Genomic DNA, 19,615 nt, shown 5'->3' with positions numbered 1-19,615 from the left:
AATAAAAAACTATAGATTCATAGCACTATTACTCCCAACAGTTTTATAAAGACAAAGGAACACACAGTATATATCTAACAGTGGTTTCATCTGTCCCCAAATTAAATCCTTCTGTACTACTTTCAAAATGTGCTAATGTACATAATAAAACACTGAAAAATATAGCCCAAATATCAAGAAGTATTACTCTGAAGCAAAAGAATACATGAAAATAGTGGATGAAGAAAATGTGTATATGTATAAATATATATACATTTACACACAAAACATGAGTTAGCATTTTCTTACTATATCATATTTAGTTAAGAACAAATACATACAAACATATGTGTTAAACAAAATAAAGCAAAGTAGTATCCATCCAAATGTAAACAGCACTGAAAAGTACAAATAAATAGAAATCATACTCTTATTTCACTAAAGGCAATGTAATACAGACCTGTTGAGAGTACTGTATTTAGTTTTGAGCCTTGCACTTAGTATTACTTAAAGAGTAATATATAGATGTAGGAGAACATTTTAAAGTAAAGTTGAAAATAACAGCAAACGGTTTAAACAACATGAAGAAAGATTACTAGATTTAGGATGGGCTGGATTAGGAGAAAGTTAACGGGCCATGAAATATTATCATGTAAAACTTTTGAAGGTAACATTTTTTAATAGCATGTAATTAGCTGAGATTTTTTTCCTTAAAAAGAGCAAATCAAAGATGAGGATGAATTACAAAATCTCTGAAATGAATTCTGTTTTTAAATTTTAAGTGACAAAACACAATCTAACAAAGAAAACTATCCAATGAGACATATAGTTGATCTACAAAAAAACTAAAACCAGGAGAAATAAAATATACTACAACAAATCTTCTGACAATTAATACTAAGGACATGTCCAAATTATTTTTTATATTAGAATTATACAGTGTTAAATAGAGAAAAGTGATATATTATCAAAATAACCTGGAAAGCTTTTTCTAAATATACAGTGATTTCCTTATTTATTCATTCTAGAACTGGGGAGTGTGGAGGGACAGGAGATGGTTTGAGAAGGGTGAAAATATGTATTTATTATATATTATGGATATGTACATTATGGAGAAAACCACCCAGGTGATTGATATACCTACTGCTGTATAGCATTTGATGGAGAATTTGTTTTAACTGATACGTTAATTATAGCTTAGAAATATTTTTGTCAGATGAATTTGCAGAAACCTAATTTTACCTGTATTATAGAAAAATCAACTGAAGTGCCTATATCAAGTTAGTATTTCTTATATTTTTAAGGTAGTTAAAAAAATACTAATGTTTTATGAAAAATTAGATTTAGGTATGAGCTATAAAACTATTCAACATTACCTATAAAATAGATACAATTAGTTTAAAATTCAGTTGTAGAAAAACTATTCTAGGTCCTACCTACTCTCTAAGGTGTTTCATAATAACCCAAGGGAATTACAACAAAAAATTATAAGAACATTTTAAAAACAATTTTATATAATTTTTATTTACACTTTAGGATTTAAACAGCTTGCTGGTAACATCCTTTGTGAGGCAACATAGTCTTTTTTTAAATTTGAAACTATTTAAACTTCAAGATAGGCTCACTAATTCTTTTCAAGGGCAAGCAACAAACATGTTAGCTGAAAAGAGCCAATTTAATGATTATTTGTAACAGAGACTTGATTATGTGAGCCTAGAGAGCCTCCCCACCTCTGTCTCCCCTGTGAAGGAGGAGGTCTTTGTGTGCTTTTGTGTGGCGGTTCCACCGAATTCATTACAATAGAGATGGACATTTCATATTCATAACGATCCAACATCTGAGCAATCTTCTTTCGAGATACACCATGTTTATTCCTCCTACCAAAAAAAAAATAAAAGGATTTTAATTCTTTAGAATGTGCAGGCCTAGAGATTAAACTGTTTTAGAGTAACAGAGTACAGATTCTAAATTATGTTTTGCAAATAAATACTAAAAGATACATCTCATTTACCTACATTTTAGATAAAAAAAAGTTATACTGGCTCTCAAAAAGTTTAATAATATTTTAAAAAGGCTTAAAGACACCATAAATCATAACAAAATGTTAACTGATAATATCCCTCTTCCTCACATAAAACTAACTACCAATTCACTGAACCATGGAGTTAACCCCTTCCCCTTAAAACAAAATTGAAGATTATGAGACAGTGTTTTGGGAATTACACAGGAACTGAGTGGACTTTTACAATTATAAAAATCAATATAAAATATTTATCACTTTTCAAAGTTATTTTAGGACACTTCCTATTGCATTTTTAAAATTTATTATCAATTCCAAATTACTGTTAGAGACAACAACTTGGGCATATTTCACAAACATAATGTTGAGTGACAGAAACTAGACACAATGAACACATTCTGTATTTATATAAAGTTTGAAAAAAATTAAACTATGGTGTTAGACAAAATATGTTTTAGAAAAATAAAAAAACATAAAAAAAGAAAAAAGAAAAAAAAGACACATTAAAGAAAAAAAAGACACATTAAAGAAAATAATTCCCACCAAGGAATTATTACTGGGAAAGGAATTCAAAGAACTTCTGAGGTGTTGATAATGTTCTTGTAACATGGGTACCAGTTAAATGAGTATTTGCCTTACAAGAAATTTGTTAAGCTGTAAATTTATATTATATGTAATTTTCTCTGAATTTAATTATGACAACAAAAAGTGATTTTAAAATTATACTTGAACCTCAAAAAACATTTTACAATTTATTTTACCCTTGTAGTTTTCTATAACTTGACTTGGACAGGCAAAACACATAGGAACATACTTTATATTTACTGTTACAGTTCTAGATTTACTAATGCTAATTCATTTTTCCCAGAAAAGGGACACAAAGGAAATGTTTACTTTTTAAAATTACTGAGGTTCATGTTAAAGATTAGAAAAGCAAAAAGGACTAGAAGACAAAAAAAAAAAAAAGAGGAACCTGAGGTTGAAATTGGCAAAATATGACTAAATTCGCAAGATGTTAAATTGACTTTATTTTGTAAAGTCAAATATTAAGAATACTAATACATTTCGACGGTCCCTCAAATGTTAATGAAGCCTAACTGTATTTCATCAATTCATTTATTCTGCATTAATCCAAACAGCTTTAGTTTTTAAATTTGTCTCTTCTACCTGAGGTGTAATAAACACACACAGAAGCAGATGAATAATACTAGTTATTAATTTATCCATTTTACTCATGTATGAACACATAGTGTGCAAATCAGAAAGGGAAAAAGGGTAACCAAATGAATAAAAGGCAAGGGAAAAAGAAATTAGTTGAATACCATACACAGAATAACAGCTATAAGTTGGAAGAGGGCAAGCTGAGGTGGAAGAAAAAAATGTTTGTTTGTTTGTTTGTTTTTTTAAAGGAAGGGATGGTTGCACATTTCTGTGAATATACAGTTGACCCTTGAACACAAGTTCAAACTGTGCCAGGTCCACTTACACGTGGCTTTTTCAATAAATACAGTACAGTAAAAAAGCCACGTGTAAGTGGACCTAATACAGTACTGTAAATGTACTTTTTCTTCCTTGATTTTCCTAGTAACATCTTTTCTCTAGCTTACTTGATTGTAAGAATACAGTACATGATACATGTAACTAAATATAGGTGTTAATCAACTGTTTATGTTATCAGTAAGGTTTTTGGTCAACAGCAGGCTATTAGTAGTTAAGATTGGGGGGGATCAAAAGTCATCATCAAAAATTGACTCAAAAATCCATTATTTATGGATTTTTAACTGTCCCAGGGGGTCAGCACCCCTAACTCCTGCATTAAGAGTCAACTGTAGGGATCCCTGGGTGGCGCAGCGGTTTGGCGCCTGCCTTTGGCCCAGGGCGCGATCCTGGAGACCCGGGATCGAATCCCACGTCGGGCTCCCGGTGCATGGAGCCTGCTTCTCCCTCTGCCTGTGTCTCTGCCTCTCTCTCTCTCTCTCTGTATGACTATCATAAATAAATAAAAAATAAAAAATAAAAAAATAAAAAAAAAGTCAACTGTACTGAAAACCATGAATTGTACACTTTTAATGCATAAATTGTATGGTACGTGAATTATTTTTCAAAGTTGTTACCAAAAGCAGAGAAGGAGAATAAAAACAAAGAAAGAAAAAGAGTCATAGGAAAACCAGTGACATGAGGGGAAAGAGATAAAGGTAAACACAAATGGAAGGCCAGGGATGAAAGGAATAAAAGTCCACAATCCCTCACCACAAATTTTGAAATTAAAATGGCCTAAGAACTCAGTTTTCTGTTGACTCATGTGGCAGCAAAATCTAACCAAACCTATACTCATTTGGCAGCACAATCTACTCAGAATGAAAGTACATTATGCAGAATCTTTCTTATCTACTTAGAGGACTAGTAGTGATATGTCACAGGAAAAAAAATAGAATATGTGATGATGACACGCTACCCCAAACTCTGCTACGGGCATTATGATTATGTGTATGCATTATATTACCTTTGTATTAAAAAAAACAAACAAAAACAGACCCTGAATTCTAAAACACAGATTACAAGGATCTCGGTTTATGAATCTATAGAGTATGAATCTATAGTAGTAAAGATGGTAAAGAGAGAGAAGATGACCCAGGTAAAAAGATGATGTGACCTAAAATGGGAAGAAAAGTTTGAAAAGTGATGCAGGTAAGTAGCCTACTTCACTTTTCCCTCAAAGTGTTCTAGATCCCTGCTAGCATTCAATAACTATGAAGCAATGTAGGAATTTACATAAGAGAAAGTAACACACACACTTAACAAGGAAAATTTAATAAAATTGATCAAGGCAAGGTATCCCAAGAAACGTTGAATTTAAGTCAATGTTCCTCTTGACAGAAAGTGAAAACAGTCCCTATTCACAAATAGCAAACATATGACAAGCAAAAGCTAGTAAAGAAACTGTGAAAAGGAGAAGAGAAAGGAAAAAAGATAAAGATTCAAAAAATTTTTTCAAAGATAAAGGATTCAAAAAAAATTTGAGTGCCTTACTTTTCTAATTCTTCAGGATCAAATTTCCACCAAGTTTCAGGTTCATGAAACTCTACTCTGTATCCTTTTCCTATGGCCTATACAAAGGAAAGGAAGAAAACAAAAACCCAGAGAATACTTCTTAAAGTAAAAAAAGAAGTCAGATAAATAGAGGCTTCATTTAGACAATATTTCTAAATTTGTTTGATCAGGGAAATTTTACTTTTAAATAATATGGTTTATAAAAATGTTAAGACCACATAACTGGACAATTTCGAATTACTGTCTTCAAGTCCAGGCAAAACTAACAAGATGAGCATATTTTTTAGTAAGTACCATTCCCAGTTTTTTAAAAACCAAGTTAACAAACACACCTCTTTAGAAAACAGGGACAAATGTTTATGTAATGAAGATCAAAGTAACCAAAATTTCAGAGTATGAAAAAAATGGTAAGAATAAAATATTAAAACTCTCCCATATCACATATTTACCATTTCCACATATGGTTTCATTTCCCAAGCTTGTGTATTAGTGTTGTCTATTATAACTGGAGATCTCCCCTGATTGATAGCTTGTTTTGCTGAAATAAAAAATAAATTTAAAAAACAAAAACAGAAACCAGAGAACTATTAGAATAAAATATATGAAATAAAACTTAAATATTCATTATTAAGAAATTTCCTATATCTCTGTATTTAAAACCAAAACTATGCAATCTCTTGAGTTAGTGTCATGAACAAAAAAGAGGACTCCACTAGATTACTAGATTAAAAGAGAATTAAGAGACATAACCACAGGTAATGTGTATTCTCTGGACCAGCTGCTGGTGTTGACAATGACATTTGGGGAAAAACATTTTGTTGAGCTACAGGTAAGGAAGCCTTGAGTCTAGAGCTAACTTTGATTTACAGGAAATACAAGAGCAAGTTACACTGAATACAGTCTGAGTATGAAAAGAGGTAAACATTTATTGACATGGAAAGATGGAAGACTGTTAACTGAAAATTGCAAATTATAACACAATATGTAAGTATACCCTTATTATGGTCAAAATATAGAGATCTGGGAAGAGAAACTAAATATCCTAAGTGGTCATCTGAGGGTAATGGTAGTATCAGCAATATATGCTTATCTATATTCTCCAATGTTCTACAATTACAAATAATGTTTCTGAAATAAGAACTTACATACCAAGTAGCTAAGGACCACAGTTCAACTGACTTTGTAAGTCTTTCTTAGGACTAGCAATTCTCAAATTGGAGCCGGCATCACATAGAAATTTTCTAAACTACATCTTCCTATCCCTTTGCCCTCTCTTTCCCCAAGAGGTAATAAGAATCACTGCCACAGTGAGCCACTGTTAACGACAGAGGTGTGTGTACCCCTAAATGTAAATAGACAAGAAACATAATCAAGAACCTACAATACAATTTAAAAGGCTGAGGCAAAAGGCAATGATATAGGAGTTTTGTTGGGACTTAAAATCAAAACACTAAGTTCTATATAATGAAAACACTTACATGGATGTCTAAGGGTGAGAGAGAATTCTAAGGGTTAAATTATAATGACTATGGTGGAATATATATTTGGGAGAATATGTCTTGAAATACCAAAAGAACTTTAGAATTTGGGTCATAAATAGGATATCAAGATGCTATCATCTTACAGTGTTCTATCCTCAATCATAAATAGTGATAAACTCTTTCATTAAAAAAAAAATTGCTAAACTAATTGTCTTAATGTCTGATAGTTAGGCTGGCACCTGTTAAGGTGTTATATCCTAGAAGAGCAGCTTAATAATAAGATTAAATCTCTGATTTGCAGGAATGAGATGATGATCTACTTTTCATGAAAAATCATAATGCAATACCACATTCCAGTGTACTCTAGGAGGAAAGAGTTTCTAAGTAAACAATGTTTGACTACCCAAATAATGAGAGTCATTTCTTAAACAAAATAACTACATACTCTAAGAGACAGAATGACACCCTGGAGAGGTTTTTAATTTATAGGTGATCTAACATGAATTTAGGATTCTTCTAATAACACACATGAAGCAGAGATTGCCAGAATAGTAGCTGGCATTTAAAAATATTCAATAAACATCTGTTGAAAAGAAAAATTTAGTTCTAAGTATCATACTTATAACTCGCAAAATGTATAACAATTGTTAGTTATCATTACTATCATTACCTTGGAAAAATCTGTTATAATAAAACTAGTAGTTTATCGAAACACCATTTTTTGTTTAGCAAGTATTAACTCACATGGCATGAAATTTCAATGTAATATTCTAGACTGGTATTGCAAAGAGAAAAAAATTGTCCTACATAAACACATTTCACAGTTCTCCAACAGTATAGTGACTGCTTATTCATTCCACTCATCACCTACTACTAGTGCCCTTAACTTTAGTCCAATAACTCCAAATATTTTTCAGAATTGCAATACCATTATTACTTGATTTATGCAGTAATGTTCTGTGGCATAATGCTCTGTGGAGAATCCTAGAGTGTCAGAGAACCAACACTAGGAAATAATCTCAAAATCAAACTTATTTCACATTAAAGATTTTACTCAAAGATATCCTGAAATTCCTTACTGTGAAAATTGACAATTAAAAAGAAAAGCATTCATCCTGTTCTTCCTGTATATACTGTACTTTAGGACAACCCTAAAGCTATTTCTTTCTTTTTTTTTTTTCCTAAAGCTATTTCTAGGTGAAATGTTCTTCATTATAGAAGAATTCTAACATGGAAGGAATCTTAAACCTAGAAAATCACCATTTTGCAATGTTTAATGAAACGTCTCATTCGGGAAACAGTTCACTGATGGATAAAACCATTACATGTAAGTTTGATAGGGAACTTGATAATGGAGAGAGTAGGCGGTCTCTTTGAAGCTATTAATCAATCTTAGTATTATTAAAACTAGGACAACTAGACATATGCTTATGAAAAAAAAATAACTTGAAACTAACAAATCCTCCTGTCTAGAACTAAGTTCTATTTAAGGAAATAGAGGAGAAAGAAGAACAGGTTAAATAGCTACCACAAGGAAGCAAACAGACAACTAAAAAATATGGGACATTCTATAGGACAACCAACCAATTTCTGCAACAAATTAATGTTATAAAGGCAAAAAGAAGGGATTAAAAAAAGGATAGATATTACTGTACTTAAAACCAAATGCACTGCCAGGATCTGGCTTGTATCCTGATTCAAAGAGAACAAGTGTAAAGACAACAGGAAATTTGATTACAAGCTGGATATTATATGATGTCAAGGAATTGTCTTTTTTTTTTTCTTTTTTAAGTGTGATGATGGCACTGCAGTTAAATAAGATGCTGTTAAATAAGAAAAAGGTTACTTTGAAACACACGATATGCAGTCAATGTTCAAATCACTATTCCAGAATGAGAAAATATTGACTGATATGCTTCTAAAAAAGTATTAAAGTACATTTTTTGTAGAGTAATGTCAATAGGGAAAACTTTAATATTCAAAGACCTTATATTAAGCCTTAGAAAACATCAGCATTTATTACTCTTAGGGAAATAGCTTTGGGGAATATATAACAGTATGAAGAGTTCTTTGAATTTATTCATGAGGTATAAAATAAAGGCTATCAAAATATCCTACACCTCTATTTTATCAGCTTATATTGGTACACTATTTACAGTTTACAAAATATACCTATTTAAATTCTCTAATTTGTCAATAACCTAATAAAGTAAAGCAAGTGTAACTTCTGATGAAAAAATTGGGTCTCAAAGCTATTTCAATGGCCTGCCAAAGTCATTCAGCTGGTAAAAGTTAAGTCAAGAATAAAAACTCAAGTCTTCTGACTCCTAGTCAAATACACCATCCCAGAGACTTGGCCCAAAACAAACCTCTGTTCTGGTTCCAGTCATGGGCATCACCAAGTTGATTAACATTATACCTGTACCCATCTTGGTGGTGAAAATAGTCATCAGTGCTGAACACAATGCCATCACGACTCTGACCAAGCAGAATTCTGTTAATAAAAGAAATCACAAAGTGCCATTTATAACCATCAAAAAAATAAGCCACATAGGAAAGGTTATTAAATGAATCTCTGGTACTTACCTGTAAATATACTGCAAACAGAATAATAGTACAGGAGCTGAACCTTAAAAGTTTTCAGATTTCAAATATCACTTCACACTTAAATCTACACAATTACAACCAGGTACTTTTTTAGGTGGCATTTATATTTAGTGGAAAATGGTGGAAGGGATTAAGAATGTAAGAGTATAGTCTTGGGATGATTCAAGAATACATACCTCCTAATACAAAGGAATAAGAAGGACTTCGACTATTAAAATAAACATCTCTCTCCTTTCCTCAGCTTATTATAAAATTGTATACAGGCATACCTCAGAGAGATTGCAGGTTCAGTTTCACACCACAATAAACTGAGTACCACAATAAAGAGAGTCAAAATTAATTTTTGGTTTCCCAGTACATAAAAGTTATTATTAAAAAAACAATGTATACACCTTAATTCAAAAATATTTTATTGCTAAGAAATGCTAACCATCATCTAAGCTTTTAGCGAGTTGTAATCTTTTTGCTGGTAGAGGGTCTTGCCTCAATGTTGATAGATGCTGACTGATCAGGGTGGTAGTTGCTGAAGGCTGGGGTGGCTGTGGCAATTTTCTAAAATAGGACAATGAAGTTTACCCCATCCATTGGCTCTTCCTTTCATAAACAATTTCTCTGTAACATGTGATGGTGTTTGATAACATTTTACTCACAAGAGAACTTCTTTGAAAATCAGAGTTAATCTTCTCAAACTCTGCCATGGCTTTAGCAACTAAGTTTATGGAGTATTCTAAATCTTTTGTTGTCATTTCAATAATCTTTATAGCATCTTCACTAGTGGACTTCATCTCAAGAAACCACTTTCCTTGCTATCCATGAGATTGCAGCAATGCAGTCCCATCTTTAGGCCCCATTTCTAATTCTAGCTCTCTTGCTGTTTCCACCACATCCACAGTTGTCTCCTCCACTGAAGACCTGAACCCTTCAAAGTCATCCATAAGTTTGGCATCAACTTCTAAACTCCTCTTCATATTAATATTGCCCTCACCCTATGAATCATAAATATTCTTAAGGGCAACTGAAATGGTGAATCCTTTCCAGAAGGTTTTCAATTTGCTCTGCCCAGATCCTTCAGAGAATCAGTGTGTATGGCAGCTACAGCCTTAAAAACTGTATTTCTTAATAATAAGACTTGAAAATCAAAATTACTCCTTGATTCATGAGCTGAAGAATGAATGTTGTGGAAGCAGGCATGAAATCAACATTAATCTTGTTCAACATCTCCACCAGAGCTCTTAAGACCAGGTGCATTGTTAATGAACAGTAATATTTTGAAAGGAATCTTTTTCTCTGAGCCAAAGGTCTCAACAGCGGGCTTCCAATATTCAGTAAACTGCAGTGTAAACAAATATGCCATCATTTAGGCCTTGTTGTTCCATCTATAGAGCAAAGACAGAGTACATTTAGCATAATTTTTAAGGGCCCTAGGATTTTCAGAATGGTAAACGAACACTACCTTCAACTGAGTCATCAGCTGCCTTAGCCCAAGAAGAGTCAGCTTCTTCTGAAGCTAAAGCACTGACTTCTCTAGCTATAAAAATCCTACACAGCAACTTATTCCAGTAGAAGGCCATTTGTCTACATTGAAAATCTGTCACTTTTGTAGCTACTTTTATTTATCTTAACTAGATCTTCACTAATTATCTAAGCTAGATCTTGCTACAGCTTCTACACTAGCACTTGCTGCTTTACCTTGTACTTTTATGTTACGGAGACAGCTTCTTTCCTTAAACCTCATGAACCAGCCTCTGCCAGCTTCTAACTTTTCTTTTATAGCTTCCTCAGCTCTCTCAGCCTTCACAGAATTACAGTTAGGACTCTGGATTAGGCTTTGGTTTAAGAGAATGTTGTGGCTGGTTTGATCTATTATCCAGACTATTTCGCTTTCTTTTCATTTGTGTGTTCACTGGAGTAGCACTTTTGATTTCCTTCAAGACCCTTTTCTTGTACTCACAACTTGGCTATCTGTTTGGCTCAAGAAGCCTTATCTAGACTTCTGACATGCTTAATCCTAACTAAACTTAATCACTTCCAGCCTGTGATTTTAAAGTGAGAGATGTGCAACTCCCCCTTTCACTTGAACACTTTGAGGCCATTGTAATTTATTGGCCTAATTTCAATATTGTTGTGTCTCAGGGAATGAGAAAGGCCTGAAAACAGGAGAGAGATGGGAAAAGAGCAGGTTGGTGGAGCAGTCAGAATATATACAATGCTTACCAATTAAGCTTGCCATCTTATACGGGTGCAGCGCATGAGACCCCAAAACAACTACAATAGTAACATCAAAGATGACTGATCACAGATCACCATAACAAATATATTAACAAAAAAGTCTGAAATATTGTAAGACTATCCAAGTGACATAAGGACACTAAGTGAGCAAATGCTGTTGGAAGAATGGAGCCAAAAGCTTGCTTGACACAGGGTTACCACAAACCTTCAATTTGTAAAAAGTGCAGTATCTATGATGTGCAATTAAACAAGTTATGTTTGTATATTTTATAGAAAATGCATATACAAAAATTTTAAAAATTTAAACATGCATTTCCACTTACAGAATTATAGTTCAAATTATTTCAAGCAAAGCAAGTGAAATTAAATGGTTGGTTGGTTGTGAAGCTAGAGTTGGATATCTTATTTAAGCCAGCATGATTTTCTCAAAATATGCCATCTAACATATTTGGCATCTTACTTGTTATAACCTAGAATATAAAAATGCTACTATGGGCTGCCTGGATGGTTCAGTCAGTTAAGCATTCAACTCTTGATCTCAGCTCAGGTCTTGATCTCAGGGTTCTGAGTTCAAGCTTCTCATTGGGGAAAAAAAAAAAAAAAAAAAAGCTACAATATTAGCACTCCAAACCAAAGCTCAATTACCTAAAATGATTTTGATCATAATCAACCTCATGATGCCTAGTTATATTTAACAGTACCATAAAACTGTTACCATCTTTCTTAAATACCATTTCATTTTTTCCATTCTATTACATTATTACCAGTGATTTTTCAAATATTAATAATATAATACTACAAGAGTATAGAGGCTTTTCTCTCCAAAAAATGTTTTAACCTCAAAAAAGGTGGGGGTGGGGGAGGCATGGAGACAGAGGGTAGGAGATAGCAAATCAATTTACATCATTAAACCAAGTAAACATCAAACATGAATAAATCTCTATGAAGAATATCTTAAGAATATAAATCATAGTTATAGCAAACAATTTTAGGTTAGAGACTTTTTCCTTTCAGACTGTTCATGCAGCTTTTTAAAATTCCCTGAATTAAAAAAAATAAAAAATAAAAAAAAAATAATAAAATTCCCTGAATTATCTCAAACTATAAAGCTATATTTTGGGGACTTATATTAAAAAAAATACTTATAATCAATTTGGATATATCTGATGCCATATTAATCACTTGAGTCAAAAATAAATTACTTGGGAATATTAGTATTTCCACAATTCTTATAGTCCAATTCTATTAAAACTCTCACAAGTTAAATTAGGTATTAAAATGAACTCTCCAAACATTAAAACTTAGAACTCTGAAAAATCAAGTGTCTAATAAAAAAAAAAATGAGATATGGGCTCACTGGCTACTTGATTTACATTTTTTCATGTCTATCTTTTTGAAACTTTACTGAATGACAAGCATTTTATCTACATCCCATTTAATATTCATAACACCCTTGCTTATTTGACATTTACAAATCCAGAAAAAGAAAATGATTTCAAAAAAAAAAAAAAAGAAAGAAAAGAAAATGATTTCAGAAATCAGGCCACCAGAGTAGAGTTACATAGATGCATGGGGGAGCCAAAACCAATGGCCTACAAACCAATGGCTTACACAGATGCATGGGGGAGCCAAAACCAATGGCTTACAACCAATCCCTGCCTCCTGGTATTCACATATAATCCCTTCCCCGTAACTGTGGGTAGAAGTCAGTGACTAGTTTCCAACTAATAGAATATGGCAGTTAAAAGAAATGTCACTTCTGAGACTAGATTACAGAAAAAAAAAGTGGCTTCTGTCTTGGGCTCAGAGCTGGCTCACTTTGTTTCATCACGCTGTGAGTGGTGAGCAGTACAAGGAGCACAAAACCAAGGGAGGTCTCCAGCCTATACACAACCAGAAACGAACTGAGGCCCCCTCACCCAACAGCTCACAAGAACTAAGTCTTCACAACAACCTCAAGAGAGATCTTCCAAGCAGATCCACCCCAAAATAAACCTTCAGATCAGAACACAGCCCTAGGCAACATCTTAATCACAGCATTGTTAAAGACTCTGACCCAGAGGCACCCAGATAATTGCTTGCAGACTCCTGTCCTTCAGAAACTGTGAAATGTTTGTTGCTTTAACTCAGTTTTTAATAAGGTAATTTGTTACACAGCCATAGATAACTAACGCAGTCCATGCTTATAAAATTCACTTAAGAACAAGTGAATCTTGTTCTTTTTTTAAAATATTTTTTAAAGATTTTATTTATTTATTTATTTATGAGAGACACAGAGAGAGAGAGGCAGAGACACAGGCAGAGGGAGAAGCAGGCTCCATGCAGGGACCCCGACATGGGACTCGATCCAGGGTCTCCAGAATCAGGCCCTGGGCTGAAGGTGGTGCTAAACCGCTGAGCCATCGGGGCTGTCCTGAATCCTGTTCTTTAACCCAGTTTTGGGAACCCTATTTCCTCACATGGCCTATTATGAAAGTTAACTTTAATAGGTTTTTTCATACTTTGTTTTTAAAATTTCTAAGAACTGTACATTATTTTTAGTACACCCATGTGCATATACAAAGAGAAGTGATTTTCCCAAAAATATCTGAATAGAATTGATACTTTAATTAACTCTTTATCTCCTTAATTACTGAGTGACCCTGCATACCTCGATCCCAGAATCACTCTACAGGGGCACTTCACTCTCTTGACACTCCTTCAATTAAGAATACAGAAGAAAAGATCTACAAAAGAAAAGGTCAGTCTTTCCTCCAGAGTTTAAACTGAGATCTCCAAAAGCAGGGAGATCTCTTTTTATTTTTTTTTTTGAAGATCTCTTTTTAAAGAGATTTCTTTTTAAACTGTAATTGCTTATGATTGCTACAACAAATTACCACAAATTTGGTGGTTTAAGACAATGTGCATAGTTCTGAAGGTCAGAAATCTGAAATTAATTCCACTGGGCTAAAAATCAAGGTGTAGGTAGGCTGGCATTCCGCCTGCCAGCTCCAAAGGAGAACCTGTTTCCTTGCCAAATTTTCCAGCTTCTAAAAGTTATCTGCATATCTGGGCTTATAGTCCCTTCTTCCATCTTCAAAACCAGCAGTGTGACATCTTCTCTCCACTTTGAAAATACTTGTGTTTATCTCTGATCAACATCAACTCCCAATATTTTCCTAATACAGTAATTAAATTAGTCTGTTTCTGAAAATACATTCTCTCATTGGTGAAATCAGTGCAGTAGAAGAAATGCATATTGGCTAAAACATTTTAGGTTCACCCTTTCTCCTCATATGAACAGGGTATAGGAATTCTAGCAAAATGTATAGCCTACACCCTGAGGAATGACACCCAAGGCTTGATCCCTAAATGGTCCCATGTCCAATCACTGACTTAGAGGATTCTGTTTAGCTGATACAATTACAATGGTAACAAAATTCCACATTTAGAATTTGTTGAATTGTGCCTGAGACGAACCTTTCATCAAAGTGCTGTCGGTTTGTGTAAAAGGACAAAGAGGACTTTCACATACCTACAAAGATGGATAAACTGTTTTGCACTAGCTTACTCATAAATATTTAAAGTCTGTATTTGTGTTAGAATTTAACCTAAAACTGATTTCATTAAAATCTGTTAGCAGATTGTGGGTAAGCAACTTAGTAAAAACTTGGTAATGACAAATACTATATGAGTTCAGAAGGATTACAGAGGACTGAGATGATAAACCAAAACCTCAAAAAGCAGAGGCATTTGAGAGAACCTCTGAATAAGTGAGGTCCTAAAACAATGAACGAACAAGTAAGTCTCTGCGGTGGAGGGTAGGTGCTAGTCCAAGTGCAGAAAGAAATGAAGATGGAGAGGTGGGTAAAAACTAAATTAAGGAAGAAGAGGACTTGAATACTACCCCCCAAAGAATTTGAACATTAACCTCCTGTGCTCATTACCACACAATACTAAATAATGGTACCTTTAATTTAGTGCCCCAAATGAACCCAACTCCGATCTACCAAATCTTACTCCTTTCTTTCTTCAAAGCTCATTTTGAAAGCTAACTCCTATATAAAGCCATTCCCCACCACAGAATAAATGGCTTTCTATCCAATCCCAACCAACCAATCTTAAGTCATACAAAATGTGAAGAACCTAAACAGGTACTCCTGCTTCTTTAAACAAGCTCCTGAAAGTCAGGAGTCAGGTATAGGGCCATGGATGCAACAGATATTAAAGTGAAGGCGCAGGGAAAAAACACATTTTCATTTACACCTCTAGTTTGACCTCCTACCAGTTCTTTGGACTTCTCCCAAGTCCTTTAACCCGAACTTATCCTCTTAAGCCTCTGCTCCTTCTATGAAATGAAAACAACACAACCCACCTTACAAGATTTTTATATATGAAAGTACTCTAGACTGTAAATCATGATACAAATGGTAGTTACTAATATAGCTTGCATTCTTATACATTTGATTCCTCAAATATGCATATTATATATAATCGCATCTATCACCTTCCACTTGTTATGTCTCCTTGAAATTTTATTGTACTACCACTACTTTATTCATCTTCAGTTTCAACATACCCCAATGTCATTCCAAATCTAATCCTTCCTTCTCAAATTTATTTTATACCCACACCTAGTCAGGTGACCCTAGCTAGGAGATTCCTATAATTTCCAAATTTCAACTATTTCTTTCCTCTGTCATTATATTCTAAATCTAGGAGACTACCCATGTTTGTGAGACTTCATTCGATTTCTATCCTTTCTAAAGAGTTGGAAGTTTCATCTTCTCTACGAAATCTTCGTTAAAATAAGAAGAATCAAGTCGCCTGGGCAGCTCAGTCAGGTTAGCATCTGCCTTGGCTCAGTTTAAGATCTCAGGGTCTCAGGATAGAGTCCCTAGAAGTCTGGCTCTCTGCTCAGCAGGGAGTCTGCTTCTTCCCTCTATGTGTGCCTCCCCTCCTCCATGCTCTCTTGCTCTCTCAAATAAATTTTTAAAAATATTTTAAAAATAAGAATCAAAATGCAAAGACCTAAATTTAAATTCATTTACAAAAATCACAGCTTACAATTTAGCTTGAAATGTATCCTAAGTGTAATCTTTAATTTATTGCTTCTGGAGAAACTTCTGTTTAGATTGTTTTTGCAAGTAAATATAAATTCATAAAATGGTTCTTTGGACTTTTTTTATCCTTCCTGGAAGACACCAAACAATTTTCCTTTTCTCCTGATCTGGCATAAATCTTGAGTCATCCTACAAAAACTGTGAACAATTCGTCCTGCTTTTCTTTGTATTATTTTTCACAACTGCACAAATGAATTCAAGTGCATCAATATTCTTTTTTAAAAATGCAAACAAAAACAGAAATTTGAAACATTTTGTTATACAATAAAACATAACCAGTTCTAACTCGATTTATAACTCAGGTACTACTTATTTCACACTCCTTAAATTTAAAGAACAAAGAGAGTTCCCTCTACCAATCAAAGGTATAAATACGGCACAGTGCTAAAAACAAACTCACACCTCCTTTCCTTGGTTTATCTCATTTGCTTCTCACAATTATTCCAGAAAAATAACAATTCTCATTCTATTAACAGATAGCAAAACTTGTCCAAGGCCATAAAGTTTGAAATAAGTGGATCAAAAACCCAAATCTTCCAACCCCAAGTCCAGTTCTTCTTGGAGAGCTGACCTAAAAAGGGAAGGCCAGTACAGTTCTCAAATAGCATTTACTTACATCACTGTCATAATTATACATGGTATATCTATTTTTAAAACTCTCAGCAGAATCTTTATATGCCAGTTCTCCTTTCCTCCATCAGAAAACATATTTTTAAATATTCACACTGTCAGATGTCATTATCAAATGTTAACAAAGATTTTCTACTAGAAACATGGATGCATTTGTCATTGATTACTATTATCTACGATTTTTAAGTGAATTACCAAGCATTCACTTGGTATCCTTTACTCACCGAGACAACGTTGTTTTCCCAGAACCAGGCAAACCTCTTAAAAGAATAAGTAACTTCTGCAATTTATTTAACTTTTCCTCTTGAAAATGCTGGTTCATAAGCCTGCCTGTTCCATTATGCTTGTCCATAGGATTTTCCCAGCATCCTTCCCTGGTTTCACAGAAACCATTACTCACATATTCATCTTGCTCACTGTAGTCATTTGTAGAGGAATGATCTCTACTGGTATTCTCACTACAGTCAATATAGTCATTGTTCGGATCAAAAGTCAAACAATTCCAATTAATGTGACAACTATTTACATAATACCCATTTTGATGCTGAAAGCCATCTTGGACATGGAAAATATTTGATGGTGGATTTGGTGGAGCACTGAATCTTTGAATATTTAAATGATAGTTAAAACTGGGAGGAGGAGGACCATGGGGTACTATAAAAGAATGCACTGATTGCCATTCAGGCCTGAAGGAAGTAAATGAATCATCACAAAATGTAGGTATTACTTGTCCATTATAAGGATATTTGCCTGGCTCGTTCCCCACGTGCTGTTGGTAACCACAATGTGACTGAAGAACATTACTATTATCTCTTTCCTTTCCTTCTTCAGATTTTAACAAATCATTATTATGATCCTGACAATATGTAACAAGTTTTTCCTCAGAGGGTTCAGGTTCATTATAACTGCCTTCCAAATCATCTTTCTCATTTTCAAGCTCTTCAATTTCTTTGTAAAACTGGAATAATTCATTGTCAAGTTCTGATACTTTAGAGTTGAATTTCTGTTTCTGTTCTCGTCTCCCTTTGCCATCTATACCACTGCTGGTGACGGAGTGATTTCCCCTTTCGTTACATTTCTTCTTCTCAGGAGGTTTGTAAATGGGTCCTATAAATGCTTTACTTGTGCTATATATCTCATCATCTGTGGATACCAATGCAGGACCTGGATCAATGGATTCAATAACATCTGATCTACTATTACTACACATCTCTTCATGCACAGGTTTCAGTGAGTCTGTAGCTTTGGTTTTGTCCTTCTGAGCATAAATATGTCCTCTGACATCAACAGTGGTCACAGGGACCCAATCACTCCCAGTTTTCTCTTGGATTCTGAGAAAATTAGCACTACCACGATGGGAAAAAACATAAGTCTCTTCAGCTGACTTCAATTTTTTATAGCATGGTTCACCTGTTATTTCTTCACCATGACCCAAGGATTTCGCTTCAATTTCACCATAAGGCATCTGAGGAGCAAATAAATCATATAACTAATAGCTAATATTTTAAATATCTAAACAAAAGTTTTTCAGAAACAAGAAAATAGAAAAGACATTTAAATGGTAATATTTTCCTAAAATACAAAAATTACAAAGTTGTAATTTTATAACCACTATTTAAGTATTGTTATAATGATTTATTCAGGGGAGGGGCCTCACGGAAGGTAAGTACAAATGTCTTTTTTAAAAAAAGATCTCGGGGATCCCTGGGTGGCTCAGCGGATTAGCGCCTGCCTTTGGCCCGGGGAGTGATCCTGGAGACCTGGGATCAAGTCCCGCGTCGGGCTCCGGGTGTGGAGCCTGCTTCTCCCTCTGCCTGTGTGTCTGCCTCTCTTTCTCTGTGTGTCTATCATGAATAAATAAATAAAATCTTACAAAAATAAAAAAATAAAAAAAGACAGATCTCACCTTTAATCTAAATGATGCATTTCTGAACTTAAAGAACTTGAAGAATTTAAGTTTGGTAAACTGAATCAATAATATATATTTTGATGATATAGGTACACAACTATGTACTAAAATGGAGAGTAAATCTTAAATCTGCCAGCCAAAGTGCCACATATCCAAACCAGTTGTGACAAATGTTTCCATAAACTGTTTAAAACCACTATATGCTTCGGAGTAAATGGATCCAGCTCCCAAACCTCAGCATCTCCTCAGTAATCAAATTTGACAGACCCTATTCCTATGAGTAGTGTACACGTGGTTTCCAAATGGGTATAGTCCATTAATTTAAAAGAAAAAAAAAATAACTTCAGTTGCACTAAGTATGACTCAAATATGTCATGTTATGTTTAGAAATCCGGCAATTCCCAATCAAAGCGTTCATGTTTTCCACATGCTTGGTCTATGTCGAAGATAAATTCTGCCTCCCTTGAAATTTCTTAAGGGCCTTCAAAACTGCAATCCCAAAGGCTGTTTCACTCAATATTTCTTCATTCTGCCCGCCCTCTGGTATTCTCCAACAGGAGATAACAAGAAAAGGGCAAAAAAGACGAACTAGACAGCGATACAGGTA

The 19,615-nt window shown here is 33.9% G+C and overlaps 1 protein-coding gene across 12 annotated transcripts in view; it reads right to left on the bottom strand.

The window, feature by feature from the left end:
- Positions 1-19,615, bottom strand: part of N4BP2L2 (NEDD4 binding protein 2 like 2) — a 72,885-nt gene that overhangs the window by 52,655 nt on the left and 615 nt on the right. For 6 of the 12 annotated variants that reach the window (XM_038573317.1, XM_038573318.1, XM_038573324.1 and 3 more), the window contains exons 2-6: positions 17,324-18,564; positions 8,901-9,025; positions 5,500-5,588; positions 5,030-5,106; positions 1,710-1,856 (exon numbers count right to left, since the gene is read on the bottom strand). In XM_038573317.1, coding sequence (XP_038429245.1) covers positions 1,710-1,856; positions 5,030-5,106; positions 5,500-5,588; positions 8,901-9,025; positions 17,324-18,564 — 1,679 coding nt within the window. Of the gene's footprint in view, positions 1-1,709; positions 1,857-5,029; positions 5,107-5,499; positions 5,589-8,900; positions 9,026-17,323; positions 18,565-19,615 lie in introns of those variants that run through there. The other 6 variants (XM_038573319.1, XM_038573321.1, XM_038573320.1 and 3 more) reach the window with 6 other exon arrangements.

This window comes from Canis lupus, chromosome 25, assembly GCF_011100685.1.
Source record: "Canis lupus familiaris isolate Mischka breed German Shepherd chromosome 25, alternate assembly UU_Cfam_GSD_1.0, whole genome shotgun sequence".
NCBI classification, from domain to species: domain Eukaryota; kingdom Metazoa; phylum Chordata; class Mammalia; order Carnivora; family Canidae; genus Canis; species Canis lupus.
Note: the sequence above shows the minus strand (reverse complement) of the source record. Positions and strands in the feature narration are given on the sequence as shown.